The sequence below is a fragment of the Oncorhynchus tshawytscha genome, unplaced genomic scaffold (genome assembly GCF_018296145.1).
Source record: "Oncorhynchus tshawytscha isolate Ot180627B unplaced genomic scaffold, Otsh_v2.0 Un_contig_4866_pilon_pilon, whole genome shotgun sequence".
Lineage (NCBI taxonomy): Eukaryota > Metazoa > Chordata > Actinopteri > Salmoniformes > Salmonidae > Oncorhynchus > Oncorhynchus tshawytscha.
Window position 1 is genome coordinate 368,461 of NW_024609783.1, and position 20,074 is coordinate 388,534.

General features: G+C 46.6%; 1 protein-coding gene across 1 annotated transcript in view; it reads right to left on the reverse strand.

Annotated features, from left to right (window-relative positions):
• Nucleotides 1-12,497: 12,497 nt before the first annotated feature.
• The window catches only part of LOC121845859 (multiple epidermal growth factor-like domains protein 11), a gene marked incomplete at its 5' end in the record, with an annotated part of 115,586 nt that continues 108,009 nt past the window's right edge, over nucleotides 12,498-20,074 (reverse strand). The window contains 2 exon segments of the mRNA XM_042318029.1: nucleotides 12,498-12,988; nucleotides 15,989-16,201. Of these exon segments, the coding sequence (XP_042173963.1) occupies nucleotides 12,771-12,988; nucleotides 15,989-16,201 (431 nt within the window).

Sequence of the window (20,074 nt, forward strand, 5' to 3'; positions counted from 1 at the left end):
GGTATAGCGTGTCTGTGTGTCTGTCCATCTACTGGTATGTGTCTGTCCATCTACTGGTCTGTCCATCTAGTGGTATAGTGTGTCTGTCCATCTAGTGGTATAGTGTGTCTGTCCATCTACTGGTATAGTGTGTGTCTGTCCATCTAGTGGTATAGTGTGTCTGTCCATCTAGTGGTATAGTGTGTCTGTCCATCTAGTGGTATAGTGTGTCTGTCCATCTAGTGGTATAGTGTGTCTGTCCATCTAGTGGTATAGTGTGTCTGTCCATCTAGTGGTATAGTGTGTCTGTCCATCTAGTGGTATAGCGTGTCTGTCCATCTGGTATAGCGTGTCTGTCCATCTAGTGGTATATAGTGTCTGTCCATCTAGTGGTATAGTGTGTCCATCTACTGGTATAGTGTGTCTGTCCATCTAGTGGTATAGCGTGTCTGTCCATCTAGTGGTATAGTGTGTCTGTCCATCTAGTGGTATAGCGTGTCTGTCCATCTAGTGGTATAGCGTGTCTGTCCATCTACTGGTATAGTGTGTCTGTCCATCTACTGGTATAGTGTGTCTGTCCATCTACTGGTATAGTGTGTCTGTCCATCTACTGGTATAGCGTGTCTGTCCATCTACTGGTATAGCGTGTCTGTCCATCTACTGGTATAGTGTGTCTGTCCATCTACTGGTATAGTGTGTCTGTCCATCTACTGGTATAGCGTGTCTGTCCATCTAGTGGTATAGTGTGTCTGTCCATCTAGTGGTATAGCGTGTCTGTCCATCTACTGGTATAGTGTGTCTGTCCATCTAGTGGTATAGTGTGTCTGTCCATCTAGTGGTATAGCGTGTCTGTCCATCTAGTGGTATAGCGTGTCTGTCCATCTACTGGTATAGTGTGTCTGTCCATCTACTGGTATAGTGTGTCTGTCCATCTAGTGGTATCTGTCCATCTACTGGTATAGTGTGTCTGTCCATCTGTGTCTGTCCATCTACTGGTATAGTGTCTGTCCATCTCTGTCCATCTACTGGTATAGTGTGTCTGTCCATCTACTGGTATAGTGTGTCTGTCCATCTAGTGGTATAGTGTGTCTGTCCATCTAGTGGTATAGTGTGTCTGTCCATACTGGTATAGTGGTGTCTGTCCATCTACTGGTATAGTGTGTCTGTCCATCTACTGGTATAGTGTGTCTGTCCATCTAGTGGTATACTGTGTGTCTGTCCATCTACTGGTATAGTCCATCTACTGGTGTCTGTCCATCTCTAGTGTCTGTCCATCTAGTGTGTCTGTCCATCTAGTGGTATAGTGTGTCTGTCCATCTACTGGTATAGTGTGTCTGTCCATCTACTGGTATAGTGTGTCTGTCCATCTACTGGTATAGTGTCTGTCCATAGTCTGGTATAGTGTGTCTGTCCATCTAGTGGTATAGCGTGTCTGTCCATCTACTGGTATAGTGTGTCTGTCCATCTCTGTCCATCTAGTGGTAGTGTGTCTGTCCATCTACTGGTATAGCGTGTCTGTCCATCATCTGTCCATCTGGTATAGTGTCTGTCCATCTACTGGTGTCTGTCCATCTACTGGTATAGTGTGTCTGTCCATCTACTGGTATAGTGTGTCTGTCCATCTACTGGTATAGCGTGTCTGTCTACTGGTATATCGTGTCTGTCCATCTACTGGTATAGTCTGTCCATCTACTGGTATAGTGTGTCTGTCCATCTACTGGTATAGTGTGTCTGTCCATCTACTGGTATAGTCTGTCCATCTACTGGTATAGTGTGTCTGTCCATCTGTGTGTCTGTCCATCTACTGGTATAGTCTGTCCATCTACTGTCCATCTACTGGTATACTGGTGTGTCTGTCCATCTACTGGTATAGTGTGTCTGTCCATCTGGTATAGTGTGGCTGTATCTACTGGTATAGTGTCTGTCCATCTACTGGTATAGTGTGTCTGTCCATCTACTGGTATAGTGTGTCTGTCCATCTACTGGTATGTGTCTGTCCATCTACTGGTATAGTGTGTCTGTCCATCTACTGGTATGTGTCTGTCCATCTAGTGGTATAGCGTGTCTGTCCATCTACTGGTATAGTGTGTCTGTCCATCTACTGGTATGTGTCTGTCCATCTAGTGGTATAGTGTGTCTGTCCATCTAGTGGTATAGTATGTGTCTGTCCATCTACTGGTATAGTGTGTCTGTCCATCTACTGGTATAGTGTGTCTGTCCATCTACTGGTGGTATCTAGTGTGTCTGTCCATCTAGTGGTATATCTACTGTGTCTGTCCATCTACTGGTATAGTGTGTCTGTCCATCTAGTGGTATAGTGTGTCTGTCCATCTAGTGGTATAGCGTGTCTGTCCATCTACTGGTATAGCGTGTCTGTCCATCTACTGGTATAGTCCATCTACTGGTATGTGTCTGTCCATCTACTGGTATAGTCTGTCTGTCTGTCCATCTACTGGTATAGTGTGTCTGTCCATCTACTGGTATAGTGTGTCTGTCCATCTACTGGTATAGTCTGTCCATCTACTGGTATAGTGTGGCTGTCCATCTACTGGTATAGTGTCTGTCCATCTATAGTGTGTCTGTCCATCTACTGGTATAGTCTGTCCATCTACTGGTATAGTGTCTGTCCATCTACTGGTATAGTCTGTCCATCTACTGGTATAGTGTGTCTGTCCATCTACTGGTATAGTCTGTCCATCTACTGGTATAGTGTGTCTGTCCATCTACTGGTCCATCTACTGGTATAGTCTGTCCATCTACTGGTATGTCCATCTACTGGTATAGTGTGTCTGTCCATCTACTGGTATAGTGTGTCTGTCCTGTCTGTCCATCTAGTGGTATAGTGTGTCTGTCCATCTACTGGTATAGTGTGTCTGTCCATCTACTGGTATAGTCTGTCCATCTACTGGTATAGTCTGTCCATCTACTGGTATGTCTGTCCATCTACTGGTATAGTGTGTCTGTCCATCTACTGGTATAGTGTGTCTGTCCATCTACTGTCTGTCCATCTACTGGTATAGGTGTCTGTCCATCTACTGGTATAGTGTGTCTGTCCATCTACCTGTCCATCTACTGGTATAGTGTGTCTGTCCATCTACTGGTATAGTGTGTCTGTCCATCTACTGGTATAGTGTGTCTGTCCATCTACTGGTATAGTGTGTCTGTCCATCTACTGTCCATCTGGTCCATCTACTGGTATAGTGTCTGTCCATCTACTGGTATAGTGTGTCTGTCCATCTACTGGTATATGTCCATCTACTGGTATAGTGTGTCTGTCCATCTACTGGTATAGTGTGTCTGTCCATCTACTGGTATACTGGTATAGTCTGTCCATCTACTGGTATAGTGTGTCTGTCCATCTACTGGTATAGTGTGTCTGTCCATCTACTGGTATAGTCTGTCCATCTACTGGTATAGTGTGTCTGTCCATCTATAGTGTGTCTGTCCATCTACTGGTATAGTGTGTCTGTCCATCTACTGGTATAGTCTGTCCATCTACTGGTATAGTGTGTCTGTCCATCTACTGGTATAGTGTCTGTCCATCTACTGGTATAGTCTGTCCATCTACTGGTATAGTCTGTCCATCTACTGGTATAGTCTGTCCATCTACTGGTATAGTGTTAGAATGCATCAGCTTTATTTTCTCCAAGTCTTCAGGGACCATTGTGATCCAAAGACCACATCTGAAGTGAATCTGGCTTTTAGATGTTGTAATATTATTTAAAGCGTTAGCGTTACAAAGTCAAAGAAGAAGTGACTTGTTAATGGCTTCCTTTATTTCTTAAAGATCTCAATGCCAAACTTAACATGGTTCATCACGGTAATGACCCTAAACATGCTTCCTGATTGATCAATAACTCAGCCATCTCTTAACCAATCCCTTAGTCAAACCAAGTTGATGTAATATACCATACATACACATTGTGTTTGGTCTTATGGTTAATGAGAAAACCTTTTTTTTCTTCGAAAGTTTTCCAAAATGGAGAAAAATCCTTATGGGTCCTTGAGGCAGATTTGTTTAGCAGGAGTAAAAACACCTACATACAAAGTTTCAAGTCTCTAGGTCAAACGGGGCGACGCATATCAGGGTTTAAGTGAGACTTCTTATAGCAGCGCCACCTACAGGCCAGTCTGTGCCATTCTTTCACCAAGTCACTCATGGGCTCTAGTGTCTGTGTGCCAAATTAGAACACAAATAGTTACCAATCTATTGAGTTATTTGACCATGTCAAGACACCAAAAGTTGTATACAGTAAAGAACAATACGTTTGACAGCCAACAATCTATTTTGGTTGACCCTGAAGGATTACAATTGATTATGGGATCTTCTAAAGATCCCCACCATTGATTATGGGATCTTCTAAAGATCCCCACCATTGATTATGGGATCTTCTAAAGATCCCCACCATTGATTATGGGATCTTCTAAAGATCCCCACCATTGATTATGGGATCTTCTAAAGATCCCCACCATTGATTATGGGAACTTCTAAAGATCCCCACCATTGATTATGGGAACTTCTAAAGATCCCCACCATTGATTATGGGATCTTCTAAAGATCCCCACCATTGATTATGGGATCTTCTAAAGATCCCCACCATTGATTATGGGATCTTCTTATGGTATGGTGTTAGTTTACGTGCCATTGTACTTATGCTCACTGTATAGCTGAATATTGAGGCCTCTGTCTGTGTCTAGATCTCTGCCAAAACCCGCAGCCCGGCGTCTGTGAGAGAAGGTGAGAAAAGGGGACTGAGGGTGACAGCGAGACACAGAGAAGACAGCGTCTGTTTTTCTCTGAAACAAGGGCAGATTTGTATACCGCTGAGACAGGTTCTCAGAAACTTTGTGTTTAGAATAACTTGGTCTTTTAGCTGCACATGCAGGGTTTTGGACATAGGAGGTCACATCATAAGGTGGAGGTCACACCATAGGGTGGAGGTCACACCATAAGGTGGAGGTCACATCATAAGGTGGAGGTCACACCATAGGGTGGAGGTCACACCATAGGGTGGAGGTCACACCATAAGGTGGAGGTCACATCATAAGGTGGAGGTCACACCATAAGGTGGTCACACCATAAGGTGGAGGTCTGACCGTAAGGTGGAGTTCACACCATAAGGTGGAGGTCACACCATAAGGTGGAGGTCTGACCATAAGGTGGAGGTCACACCATAAGGTGGAGGTCTGACCATAAGGTGGAGGTCACACCATAAGGTGGAGGTCACACCATAAGGTGGGTGGAGATCACACCATAAGGTGGAGGTCACACCATAAGGTGGAGGTCTGACCGTAAGGTGGAGTTCACACCATAAGGTGGAGGTCTGACCATAAGGTGGAGGTCACACCATAAGGTGGAGGTCTGACCATAAGGTGGAGGTCACACCATAAGGTGGAGGTCACACCATAAGGTGGAGATCACATCATAAGGTGGAGATCACACCATAAGGTGGAGGTCACACCATAAGGTGGAGGTCTGACCGTAAGGTGGAGTTCACACCATAAGGTGGAGGTCTGACCGTAAGGTGGAGTTCACACCATAAGGTGGTCTGACCATATGGTGGAGGTCACATCATAAGGTCGAGGTCACACCATAAGGTGGAGATCACACCATAAGGTGGAGGTCACACCATAAGGTGGAGGTCACATCATAAGGTGGAGGTCACACCATAAGGTGGAGGTCGCACCATAAGGTGGAGGTCACAACATAAGGTGGAGATCACACCATAAGGTGGAGGTCACATCATAAGGTGGAGGTCACATCGTAAGGTGGAGGTCATACCGTAAGGTAGAGGTCACAACATAAGGTGGAGGTCTGACCATAAGGTGGAGGTCACACTATAAGGTGGAGGTCACAACATAAGGTGGAGGTCACATCATAAGGTGGAGGTCACATCATAATGTGGAGGTCACACCATAAGGTGGAGGTCACCATAAGGTGGAGGTCACACCATAAGGTGGATGTCTGACCATAAGGTGGAGGTCTGACCATAAGATGGAGGTCACACCATAAGGGAGATCACACTATAAGGTGGAGGTCACACCATAAGGTGGAGGTCACACCATAAGCTGGAGGTCACATCATAAGGTGGAGGTCACACCATAAGGTGGTCACACCATAAGGTGGAGGTCTGACCATAAGGTGGAGTTCACACCATAAGGTGGTCTGACCATATGGTGGAGGTCACATCATAAGGTGGAGGTCACACCATAAGGTGGAGGTCACACCATAAGGTGGAGGACACACCATAAGGTGGAGATCACATCATAAGGTGGAGATCACACCATAAGGTGGAGGTCACATCATAAGGTGGAGGTCACATCATAAGGTGGAGGTCACATCATAAGGTGGAGGTCACACCATAAGGTGGAGGTCACACCATAAGGTGGAGGTCATACCATAAGGTGGAGGTCACATCATAAGGTGGAGGTCACATCATAAGGTGGAGGTCACATCATAAGGTGGAGATCTGACCATAAGGTGGAGGTCACACCATAAGGTGGAGGTCATACCATAAGGTGGAGATCACACCATAAGGTGGAGGTCATACCATAAGGTGGAGTCACACCATAAGGTGGAGGTCACACCATAAGGTGGAGGTCACATCATAAGGTGGAGGTCACACCATAAGGTGGAGGTCGTACCATAAGGTGGAGGTCACAACATAATGTGGAGGTCTGACCATAAGGTGGAGGTCACACCATAAGGTGGAGGTCACAACATATGGTGGAGGTCACATCATATGGTGGAGGTCACATCATAAGGTTGAGGTCACACCATAAGGTGGAGGTCACACCATAAGGTGGAGGTCACACCATAAGGTGGAGGTCACATCATAAGGTTGTATACCGCTGACATGTTCTCAGAAACCTTGTGTTTAGAATAACTTGGTCTTTTAGCTGCACATGCAGGGTTTTGGACATAGGAGGTCACATCATAAGGTGGAGGTCACACCATAGGGTGGAGGTCACACCATAAGGTGGAGGTCACATCATAAGGTGGAGGTCATACCGTAAGGTGGAGTTCTGACCATAAGGTGGAGCTCACACCATAAGGTGGAGGTCACACCATACGGTGGAGGTCACACCATAAGGTGGAGGTCATACCGTAAGGTGGAGGTCTGACCATAAGGTGGAGGTCTGACCATAAGGTGGAGGTCTGACCATAAGGTGGAGGTCTGACCATAAGGTGGAGGTCTGACCATAAGGTGGAGGTCTGACCATAAGGTGGAGGTCGGACCATAAGGTGGAGGTCTGACCATAAGGTGGAGGTCACACCATAAGGTTTGATCTTGGGTATATGAGATCCTGTCGTTCTTTTGTTTGGGGCAGAACTCAGGTGAGACATCAGTTCTATGTGTGATGTTTGATTTTGATTTCTGTCTACAGCTGTAATTTGATAAAAAATTGTTATTATTTATAAGTTCAGATTTTGAGTGTTCCTTATTTGTTAAGTAAAAAACAGAGCCCAGAAAAGTGGAACCAACAACCCTGGTGAGCAGTAAGTCACAGTAGAGACAACTCTTATCCAGAGCAACTAGGGTTATGTGCACTGCACAATATTGTTTTACCTAATCAGTTCGGGATTCGAACCAGCGACCTTCCGGTTACTGGTCCGCTAGGCTACATACCCCCCAGACAAGACAACACTCCCCCTAGCCCTGAGCTATGTCATCTTTATTGAAGTTTAAAACACTTTAAAATAGGAAAAAGTCAAAGCAGCGTTGGGTACTACTAGGTTACAACAGACTATGGCAATTCTAGATTATGTCCCAATTGGCACCCTAAACTTTTAGTAGTGAACCACTTTCGACCAGTGCTCTGGTGCACTATGAAGGGAGTAGGGTGCGAGTTGGGACGTACCTCTTATCCTTATGAGGAGAAATATCAACTAACAAACTAATAACAAAGCCATGAGGAGAGAAAAAAACTGTGAATACTGTCTTGTGTATGATTGTCCTGTTACTCATGTTGGGCCCAATTCAGACATGGATATGTTGTCTTATAAAGTCCATGTTAAGTGTTACTTACCTCAAGTCTGAATCGGGCCTGTTATAAACATGTCATTGTTATTGGCTGAATTGGTGAGATATCCATGTAGAGACAGAGATCAATGTAATAGTTCTGTCATTATCACATTGAATTGTGTCACAGGGTGTAAGTATACTCTATATAATCATTACAACGTTACTGTAACTTAAAATGGTGATGTGCATCGTTCACAAAATATTAACTGGTTTCTCTCCAATGGTGTCTGTCCATTTGGAAATGGGACTTCTGAATCTCCAGTGAACATTTTGGCAGCATAAATACTTCTTAAACAGTTAGTCTGTTTCCTTCGTGTCTCTGCATATTCTGGTAAAGCAGTTCAACTAGGATTCATTCCCATGGTCAAAACGGCCAGTGGGTAAATATGGGTAAAGTCTAAGAAATAACAGTTTGTTTGTACCAAATAGTTTAACAATGACATTCGGGGTATTCTCTGTATACTACTATACTTAGATTCATGCACATTTACCAGCATTACACAACATAATGTCACTAACAATACTGTAACGCCAATATTAAATTCCTTAACTTTATATTCAATACATACAAAAAGATCACTTTTCCCAAAGGAGAAAATATGGACCCGTTCAAGGTCATAAAAATATAAACATGAAATAAGCAAAGATGTGTCAAAATCAGTTGTAGAAGATAAGCGTTTTTTTTTTTAGAGATATATATATTTTTTTATACAGTATATAACCATGGGTCGTATTCATTAGTGCACACCGTTGAAAAACGTTTTGCAATGGAAAACGAAAAGGTAGTGCCTCCCTGTTTCAGTCCGTTGTCTTCTTTCAAAGACGTCGGTGCCTAATTAATACAATCCTGGTTTGTCTGGGAACTGTCATTGTCTCTTCTCCTTCATCTGCAGTTATATGAGTGTTAGCTGTGTTGCTGGCGATATCAATATACAATAGAACAGGGAATCCAAGCCCAGTCAGTCCCCATTCAGGTCCTGTAATGATGGTCTCTTATTACTTCTCCAGTCCACTGCCTGATAGAAAGGCAGATCTAATGCCCTTTTGATGATGCTCCAAGCTGGTCTCATCTGAGACAGTTGTTGGTTTCTCTTCCTCTAGAGGCAGCCTGATGGTTCCTGGTGGGTTTGTCCTCCTCTAGGGACAGCCTGGTTGGTTCCTGGTGGGTTTGTCCTCCTCTAGGGGCAGCCTGGTTGGTACCTTGTCGTTTGTCCTCCTCTAGGGGCAGCCTGGTTGGTTCCTGGTGGTTTTGTCCTCCTCTAGGGGCAGCCTGGTTGGTTCCTGGTGGTTTTGTCCTCCTCTAGGGGCAGCCTGTTTGGTTCCTGGTGGTTTTGTCCTCCTCTAGGGGCAGCCTGGTTGTTTCCTGGTGGTTTTGTCCTCCTCTAGGGGGCAGCCTGGTTGGTTCCTGGTGGTTTTGTCCTCCTCTAGGGGCAGCCTGGTTGGTTCCTGGTGGTTTTGTCCTCCTCTAGGGGCAGCCTGGTTGGTTCCTGGTGGGTTTGTCCTCCTCTAGGGACAGCCTGGTTGGTTCCTGGTGGTTTTGTCCTTCTCTCGGGGCAGCCTGGTTGCTTCCTGGTGGTTTTGTCCTCCTCTAGGGGCAGCCTGGTTGGTTCTCTGGTCACCCAATCCAGGCATGGAATAGAATCATTGAGCCAGGCATGACTATATATCGGTCCATGATATTTTGTGTTCATGACTCCACTGGTCTGTTTCATAGTGTGTGTGTGTGCGTGTGTCTGTCCTTCCTTCCTTCCCTAGGATGTGTGTGTGTCCTTCCTTCCTTTCCTAGGATGTATGTGTGTGTCCTTCCTTCCCTAGGATGTGTGTGTGTCCTTCCTTCCTTCCCTAGGATGTGTGTGTGTCCTTCCTTCCTTCCCTAGGATGTGTGTGTGTCCTTCCTTCCTTCCCTAGGATGTGTGTGTGTCCTTCCTTCCTTCCCTAGGATGTGTGTGTGTCCTTCCTTCCTTCCCTAGGATGTGTGTATGTGTCCTTCCTTCCTTCCCTAGGATGTGTGTGTGTCCTTCCTTCCTTTCCTAGGATGTGTGTGTGTGTCCTTCCTTCCTTCCCTAGGATGTGTGTGTGTGTCCTTCCTTCCTTTCCTAGGATGTGTGTGTGTGTCCTCCACCGAGCCAGAGTGTAAACAAAGAGGGTGCCACACATCTCCTGTAGTTATATGACTTCCCAGTATCTTCCTCAGACACTTCACATAGCTGTAATATATTACATGTTCAGTATGCTTTATCCAGTCTCACACAGTAGTGAGTCCACACAGCAGTGAGTCCACACAGTAGTGTGTCCACACAGTAGTGAGTCCACATGGTAGTGAGTCCACACAGCAGTGAGTCCACATGGTAGTGAGTCCACACAGTAGTGAGTCCACACGGTAGTGAGTAGTGAGTCCACAGTAGTGAGTCCACATGGTAGTGAGTCCACACAGTAGTGAGTCCACACGGTAGTGAGTCCACACGGTAGTGAGTCCACACAGTAGTGAGTCCACACAGTAGTGAGTCCACACAGTAGTGAGTCCCATGGTAGTGAGTCCACACGGCAGTGAGTCCACACGGTAGTGAGTCCACACAGTAGTGAGTCCACACAGTGAGTAGTGAGTCCACACGGCAGTGAGTCCACAGCAGTGAGTCCACACGGTAGTGAGTCCACACGGCAGTGAGTCCACACGGTAGTGAGTCCACACGGTAGTGAGTCCACACGGTAGTGAGTCCACACAGTAGTGAGTCCACACAGCAGTGAGTCCACACAGCAGTGAGTCCACAGTAGTGAGTCCACACGGTAGTGAGTCCACACGGCAGTGAGTCCACACGGCAGTGAGTCCACACGGCAGTGAGTCCACACGGTAGTGAGTAGTGAGTCCACACGGTAGTGAGTCCACACGGTAGTGAGTCCACACGGTAGTGAGTCCACACAGCAGTGAGTCCACACGGTAGTGAGTCCACACGGCAGTGAGTGCAGTGAGTCCACACGGCAGTGAGTCCACACGGCAGTGAGTCCACACGGCAGTGAGTCCACACGGTAGTGAGTCCACACGGCAGTGAGTCCACACGGTAGTGAGTCCACACGGTAGTGAGTCCACACGGCAGTGAGTCCACACAGTGAGTCCACACGGTAGTGAGTCCACACGGCAGTGAGTCCACACGGCAGTGAGTCCCACGGCAGTGAGCAGTGAGTCCACACGGCAGTGAGTCCACACGGCAGTGAGTCCACACGGCAGTGAGTCCCCACGGCAGTGAGTCCACACGGCAGTGAGTCCACACGGCAGTGAGTCCACACGGCAGTGAGTCCACACGGCAGTGAGTCCACAGTAGTGAGTCCACACGGCAGTGAGTCCACACGGCAGTGAGTCCACACGGCAGTGAGTCCACACGGTAGTGAGTCCACACGGCAGTGAGTCCACAGTGAGTCCACACAGTGAGTCCACACGGTAGTGAGTCCACACAGCAGTGAGTCCACACAGCAGTGAGTCCACACGGCAGTGAGTCCACACGGTAGTGAGTCCACACGGCAGTGAGTCCACACGGTAGTGAGTGCAGTGAGTCCACACAGTAGTGAGTCCACACGGCAGTGAGTCCACACGGTAGTGAGTCCACACGGTAGTGAGTCCACACGGCAGTGAGTCCACACGGTAGTGAGTCCACACGGCAGTGAGTCCACACGGCAGTGAGTCCACACGGCAGTGAGTCCACACGGTAGTGAGTCCACACGGTAGTGAGTCCACACGGCAGTGAGTCCACACGGTAGTGAGTCCACACGGTAGTGAGTCCACACGGCAGTGAGTCCACACGGTAGTGAGTCCACACGGCAGTGAGTCCACACGGCAGTGAGTCCACACGGCAGTGAGTCCACACGGCAGTGAGTCCACACGGCAGTGAGTCCACACGGTAGTGAGTCCCACGGCAGTGAGTCCACACGGCAGTGAGTCCACACGGTAGTGAGTCCACACGGTAGTGAGTCCACACGGTTAGTGAGTCCACACGGTTAGTGAGTCCACACGGTAGTGAGTGAGTGAGTCCACACGGCAGTGAGTCCACACGGCAGTGAGTCCACACGGCAGTGAGTGACACGGCAGTGAGTCCACACGGCAGTGAGTCCACACGGCAGTGAGTCCACACGGCAGTGAGTCCACGGCAGTGAGTCCACACGGCAGTGAGTCCACACGGCAGTGAGTCCACACGGCAGTGAGTCCACACGGCAGTGAGTCCACACGGCAGTGAGTCGGCAGTGAGTCCACACGGTAGTGAGGTCAGTGAGTCCACACGGTAGTGAGTCCACACGGTAGTGAGTCCACACGGCAGTGAGTCCACACGGTAGTGAGTCCACACGGCAGTGAGTCCACACGGCAGTGAGTCCACACGGTAGTGAGTCCACACGGTAGTGAGTCCAGTGAGTCCACACGCAGTGAGTCCACACGGTAGTGAGTCCACACGGTAGTGAGTCCACACAGTGAGTCCACACGGTAGTGAGTCCACACATTAGTGAGTCCACACGTTAGTGAGTCCACACGTTAGTGAGTCCACACGGTAGTGAGTCCACACGGTAGTGAGTCCACACAGCAGTGAGTCCACACAGCAGTGAGTCCACACAGAGCTTCTGTTGGTATATCATCTAGTATGTCCACCAACATTGATGTTGCACTGGTACTTTGTCTCTATAGCCACATTACAGTCTTTATCCGCAACCCCAGGTGGAGCAGACCGTGCCCCAACAGTAAGTCATAGGTCTAAGGTCGCGGCCCAGCTTTCGGGAGTGGTCTGTCTATAGCAGGGAGCTGGTAGGGCTGCCGGGCAAGGGTGGGCTGTGGCTCTGGTGGCTGTGGTCCTGGCTGTGTGTAGGGCTGTAGCTCTGGCTGTGTCTCAGGGGCAGCAGGTCGTAGTGGCTGGGGATGTGGCTGTTCCTGGGGAGGTCGTACGGGTTCTGAGGGTACGTGGGAACCACCACACCGTTACAGCCCTGGAGAACACTCACCTTGGGTTCTAAAGGGGGGATGGAGGGATAGAGATAGGGGGATGGAGGGATAGAGGGATGGAGGGATAGAGATAGGGGGATGGAGGGATAGAGATAGGGGGATGGAGGGATAGAGGGATGGAGGGATAGAGATAGGGGGATGGAGGGATAGAGATGGGGGGATAGAGATGGGGGATGGAGGGATAGAGGGATGGAGGGATAGAGATAGGGGGATGGAGGGATAGAGGGATGGAGGGATAGAGATAGGGGGATATAGGGATAGAGATAGGGGGATGGAGGGATAGAGATAGGGGGATGGAGGGATAGAGAAAGGGGGATGGTGGGATAGAGATAGGGGGATGGAGGGATAGAGGGATGGAGGGATAGAGATAGGGGGATGGAGGGATAGAGATAGGGGGATGGGGATGGAGGGGGATGGAGGGATAGAGATAGAGATAGGGGGATGGAGGGATAGAGATAGGGGGATGGAGGGATATAGGGATAGAGATAGGGGGATGGAGGGATAAAGATAGGGGGATGGAGGGATAGAGATAGGGGGATGGAGGGATAGAGATAGGGGGATGGAGGGATAGAGATAGGGGATGGAGGGATAGAGATAGGGGGATGGAGGGATAGAGATAGGGGGATGGAGGGATGGAGGGATAGAGATAGGGGGATGGAGGGAAAGAGATAGGGATAGGGGATGGAGGGATAGAGAGAGGGATGGAGGGGATAGAGGGGGATGGAGGGATAGAGATAGGGGGATGGGGGATAGAGATAGGGGGTGGAGGGATAGAGATAGGGGGATGGAGGGATAGAGATAGGGGATGGAGGGAAAGAGATAGGGATAGGGGGATGGAGGGATAGAGATAGGGGGATGGAGGGATGGAGAGATAGGGATAGGGGGATGGAGGGATAGAGATAGGGGGATATAGAGATAGGGGGGATGGAGGGATAGAGATGGGGGGATATAGAGATAGGGGGATGGAGGGATAGAGATAGGGGGATGGAGGGATAGAGATAGGGGGTGGAGGGATAGAGATAGGGGATGGAGGGATAGAGATAGGGGGATGGAGGGATAGAGATAGGGGGATGGAGGGATGGAGGGATAGAGATAGGGGGATGGAGGGAAAGAGATAGAGATAGGGGGATGGAGGGATAGAGATAGGGGGATATAGAGATAGGGGGATGGAGGGATAGAGATAGGGGGGTGGAGGGATAGAGATAGGGGGATGGAGGGATAGAGATAAGGGTATGGAGGGAGAAGAGAGAAAGAGAGGCTTGAACTTTTCTGACTAATCAAAGTGATCATTCAAACACTTCATACAAGTACCCTCCACAATAACCCCCTCAGACAGAGAGAGAGAGAGAACAGACAGACAACAGACAAAGACAACAGACAGAGACAACAGACTGAAACAACAGACAGAGACAACAGACTGAAACAACAGACAGAGACAACAGACTGAAACAACAGACAGAGACAACAGACTGAAACAACAGACATAGACAACAGACTGAAACAACAGACAGAGACAACAGACTGAAACAACAGACATAGACAACAGACAGAGACAACAGACATAGACAACAGACATAGACAACAGACTGAAACAACAGACTGAAACAACAGACATAGACAACAGACATAGACAACAGACTGAAACAACAGACTGAAACAACAGACATAGACAACAGGCTGAAACAACAGACTGAAACAACAGACATAGACAACAGACTGAAACAACAGACTGAAACAACAGACTGAAACAACAGACAGAGACAACAGACAGAAACAACAGACAGAGACAACAGACTGAAACAACAGACTGAAACAACAGACAGAGACAACAGACAAACAGACTGAAACAACAGACATAGACAACAGACTGAAACAACAGACACAGACAACAGACTGAAACAACAGACATAGACAACAGACTGAAACAACAGACAGAGACAACAGACTGAAACAACAGACACAGACAACAGACTGAAACAACAGACAGAGACAACAGACAGAAACAACAGACAGAGACAACAGACTGAAACAACAGACTGAAACAACAGACCGAAACAACAGACTGAAACAACAGACTGAAACAACAGACATAGACAACAGACATAGACAACAGACTGAAACAACAGACTGATAACCAGTCAGTTACACAGAAAAACTAATTCATCTTCCTCATGAGCTCATCTTCTCCAAAACTAAGGGGATGTCGATGACCCTACATCCCCGAAACTCACCCAGTAGGACATCTACATAACTATATATCTACATAACTATATATCTATAACTCACCCAGTAGGACATCTACATAACTATATATCTATAACTCACCCAGTAGGACATCTACATAACTATATATCTATAACTCACCCAGTAGGACATCTACATAACTATATATCTATAACTCACCCACATCATAGACGTTGCTGACGGTGTGTGTGGCGGTGGTGGTGACTATAGCAGAGGAGCAGTAGGACATCTACATTACTATATATCTATAACTCACCCAGTAGGACATCTACATAACTATATATCTATAACTCACCCAGTAGGACATCTACATTACTATATATCTATAACTCACCCAGTAGGACATCTACGTTACTATATATCTATAACTCACCCAGTAGGACATCTACATTACTATATATCTATAACTCACCCAGTAGGACATCTACATTACTATATATCTATAACTCACCCAGTAGGACATCTACGTTACTATATATCTATAACTCACCCAGTAGGACATCTACATTACTATATATCTATAACTCACCCAGTAGGACATCTACATTACTATATATCTATAACTCACCCAGTAGGACATCTACATTACTATATATCTATAACTCACCCAGTAGGACATCTACGTTACTATATATCTATAACTCACCCAGTAGGACATCTACATTACTATATATCTATAACTCACCCAGTAGGACATCTACATTACTATATATCTATAACTCACCCAGTAGGACATCTACATTACTATATATCTATAACTCACCCACATCATAGACATTCTTGCTGACGGTGTGTGTGGCGGTGGTGGTGACTATAGCAGAGGAGCAGTAGGACATGTCGTGGTGGACAGGACTCTTCATCTCTACATAGCTGCTCTCTGTGTGTTTACAGGCCACGGCCAGCGGGTCATTGATGGTGGCGTAGGGGTTCTCACTGTTCAGAGAGCAGGTGCTGGACAGGGAACCCTTCATGTAGTCTGACAAAGACAAATAACACACTGAGAAGCAGGAAGACGGGAACACTTTTTTACCAAGGTGAAGGTATCTGTTAGCGAATGATTCTGATATCAGCGATGACATTGTCGGCCTTTCAATGCATTCGTCATATCGACATCGGGAGACGAATACAACATGAGATTATAATTCTACCCCGGGAGGTAAGACAAGTGAAAACTCTTATCCACTGACAACCTGTAGATAAACAATTAAAAACAGAGTACAGGGTAAATCACACAGGACACACAACATTCACAGTATTAGTAACATATCACAGTATAAAGCATTTAAATCCAAAAGTAGTGAGTTTGTTTATGGGGTGTTGGGTTAGTTAGAGACTGGAGGACTGGAGGAGGAGGAGAGAGGAGTGTGTTAGGTAGAGACTGGAGGGAGGAGAGGAGTGTGTTAGGTAGAGACTGGAGGACTGTGTTAGGTAGAGACTGGAGGAGAGAGGAGAGAGGACTGTGTTGTTAGAGACTAGAGACTGGAGAGGAGGAGGAGGACTGTGTTAGGTAGAGACTGGAGGAGAGAGGACTCTGTTAGAGGTAGAGACTGGAGGAGGAGAGAGGACTGTGTTAGGTAGAGACTAGAGGACTGGAGGAGAGGAGGAGAGAGGAGTGTGTTAGACACTGGAGGAGAGACTGTGTTAGGTAGAGACTGGAGGAGAGGAGGAGAGAGGAGTGTGTTAGGTAGAGACTGGAGGAGAGGAGGAGAGAGGACTGTGTTAGGTAGAGACTGGAGGGAGGAGGAGAGAGGACTGTGTTAGGTAGAGACTGGAGGAGAGGAGGAGAGAGGAGTGTGTTAGGTAGAGACTGGAGTAGAGACTGGAGGAGAGAGGAGAGAGGACTGTGTTATGTAGAGACTGGTAGGACTGGAGGAGGAGAGAGGAGTGTGTTGGAGGAGAGGAGGAGAGAGGAGTGTGTTAGGTAGAGACTGGAGGAGAGGAGAGAGAGGAGTGGAGGTAGAGACTGGAGAGAGAGGAGAGAGGACTGTGTTAGGTAGAGACTGGAGAGAGAGGAGTGTGTTAGGTAGAGACTAGAGACTGGACTGGAGGAGAGGAGGAGAGAGGACTGTGTTAGGTAGAGACTGGAGGAGAGGAGGAGAGAGGACTGTGTTAGGTAGAGACCGGAGAGGAGTGTGTGAGACCATCAGGAGCAAGGAACACACACAGAGGAGGAGATCACAGGCGTGCCCTGTGGAGAGAGAGACACAGAGGTCAAAACACACACATCAGTTCATACACATCAGTTTATACACAAACCAGAGTATGTGAGCGGTGTTGAGTGGTCTGAAATCCCGCTCATTGCTTTCAGAGCGGTGTTGAGTGGTCTGAAATCCCGCTCATTGCTTTGCTTTCAGAGATTGTCAGAGCGGTGTTGAGTGGTCTGAAATCCCGCTCATTGCTTTCAGAACAGAGCGGTGTTGAGTGGTCTGAAATCCCGCTCATTGCTTACAGAGCGGTGTTGAGTGGTCTGAAATCCCGCTCATTGCTTTCAGAGCGGTGTTGAGTGGTCTGAAATCCCCCGCTCATTGCTTTCAGAGCGGTGTTGAGTGGTCTGAAATCCCGCTCATTGCTTTCAGAGCGGTGTTGAGTGGTCTGAAATCCCGCTCATTGCGGTGCAATGCTCCGGTGCTCCACGTTCTTTCCAACCGCTCTGCTAAAAACCTCGCTCACAGGAAGAAGAAAACAACTAGTCGCTCCAAATTCCCACCATTTAACCAAAACCCATTGATTGTTGTGACTACCGGGACCTACCATTTAACCAACACCCATTGATTGTTGTGACTACCGGGACCTACCATTTAACCAAAACCCATTGATTGTTGTGACTTCCCTACCATTTAACCAACACCCATTGATTGTTGTGACTACCGGGACCTACCATTTAACCAACACCCATTGATTGTTGTGACTACCGGGACCTAACATTTAACCAACACCCATCTATTGTTGTGACTACCGGGACCTAACATTTAACCATCACCCATCTATTGTTGTGACTACCGGGACCTAACATTTAACCATCACCCATCTATTGTTGTGACTACCGGGACCTACCATTTACCCAAAACCCATTGATTGACCTACCATTTTCACCCATCTATTGTTGTGACTACCGGGACCTACCATTTACCCAAAACCCATTGATTGTTGTGACTGCTGGGACCTACCATTTAACCAACACCCATTGATTGTTGTGACTGCCGGGACCTACCATTTACCCAACACCCATTGATTGTTGTGACTGCCGGGACCTACCATTTACCCAAAACCCATTGATTGTTGTGACTGCCGGGACCTACCATTTAACCAAAACCCATTGATTGTTGTGACTGCCGGGACCTACCATTTAACCAAAACCCATTGATTGTTGTGACTGCCGGGACCTACCATTTAACCATCACCCATCTATTGTTGTGACTGACCTACCATTTAACCAACACCCTTCCGGGACCTACCATTTACCCAAAACCCATTGATTGTTGTGACTTCCTGGACCTACCATTTAACCAACACCCATCTATTGTTGTGACTTCCTGGACATACCATTTAACCAACACCCATCTATTGTTGTGACTTCCTGGACCTACCATTTAACCAACACCCATATATTGTTGTGACTACCGGGACCTACCATTGAACCAACACCCATCTATTGTTGTGACTTCCTGGACATACCATTTAACCAACACCCATCTATTGTTGTGACTACCTGGACATACCATTTAACCAACACCCATCTATTGTTGTGACTACCTGGACATACCATTTAACCAACACCCATATATTGTTGTCACTACCGGGACCTACCATTTAACCAACACCCATCTATTGTTGCGACTTCCTGGACATACCATTTAACCAACACCCATCTATTGTTGTGACTACCTGGACATACCATTTAACCAACACCCATCTATTGTTGTGACTGCCGGGACCTACCATTTAACCAACACCCATCTATTGTTGTGACTGCCGGGACCTACCATAAGCTTTTGAAGTATTGAAACCAAACCATATGATTTGAATGAAAAGTATAATTTTTATATTTGTATATATATATATATATATATATATATACAGTATATATATTTTTTATGGGGTAGATCAGCTTTAATATTTCAGATAGATTGTGGCTTCTATCAGTGCTGCATCATTTCCAATCCCCCATATGTATTTTTGCATATATATATATATATATATATATATATATATATATATATATATATATATATATATATCAAAACAAATTTTATTGGTCACATACACATGGTTAGCAGATGTTAATGTGAGTGAGAATGAGTGGGTGAATGAGAATATGTACATATCAGTATATGGATGAGCGATGGCCGAGTGGCATAGGCAAGGTGCAGTAGATGGTATAAAATACAGTATATACTGTACATGTGATGTGAGTAATGTAAGATATGTAAACATTATTTAAAGTGGCATTGTTTAAAGTGACTGGTGATCCATTTATTAAAGTGGCCAGTGATCTCAATCTACAGTGGCTTGCGAAAGTATCCACCCCCTTGGTGTTTTTCCTATTTTGTTGCCTTACAACCTGGAATTAAAATAGATTTTTTGGGGGGTTCGTATAATTTGATTTACACAACATGTCTACCACTTTGAAGATGCAAAATATGTTTTATTGTCAAACAAACAAGAAATAAGACAAAAAAACTGAAAAATTGAGCGTGCATAACTATTCACCCCCCCAAAGTCAATACTTTGTAGAGCCACCTTTTGCAGAAATTACACCTGCAAGTCTCTCTCTCTATAAGCTTCGCACATCTAGCCACTGGGATTTTTGCCCATTCTTCAAGGCAAAACTGCTCCAGCTCCTTCAAGT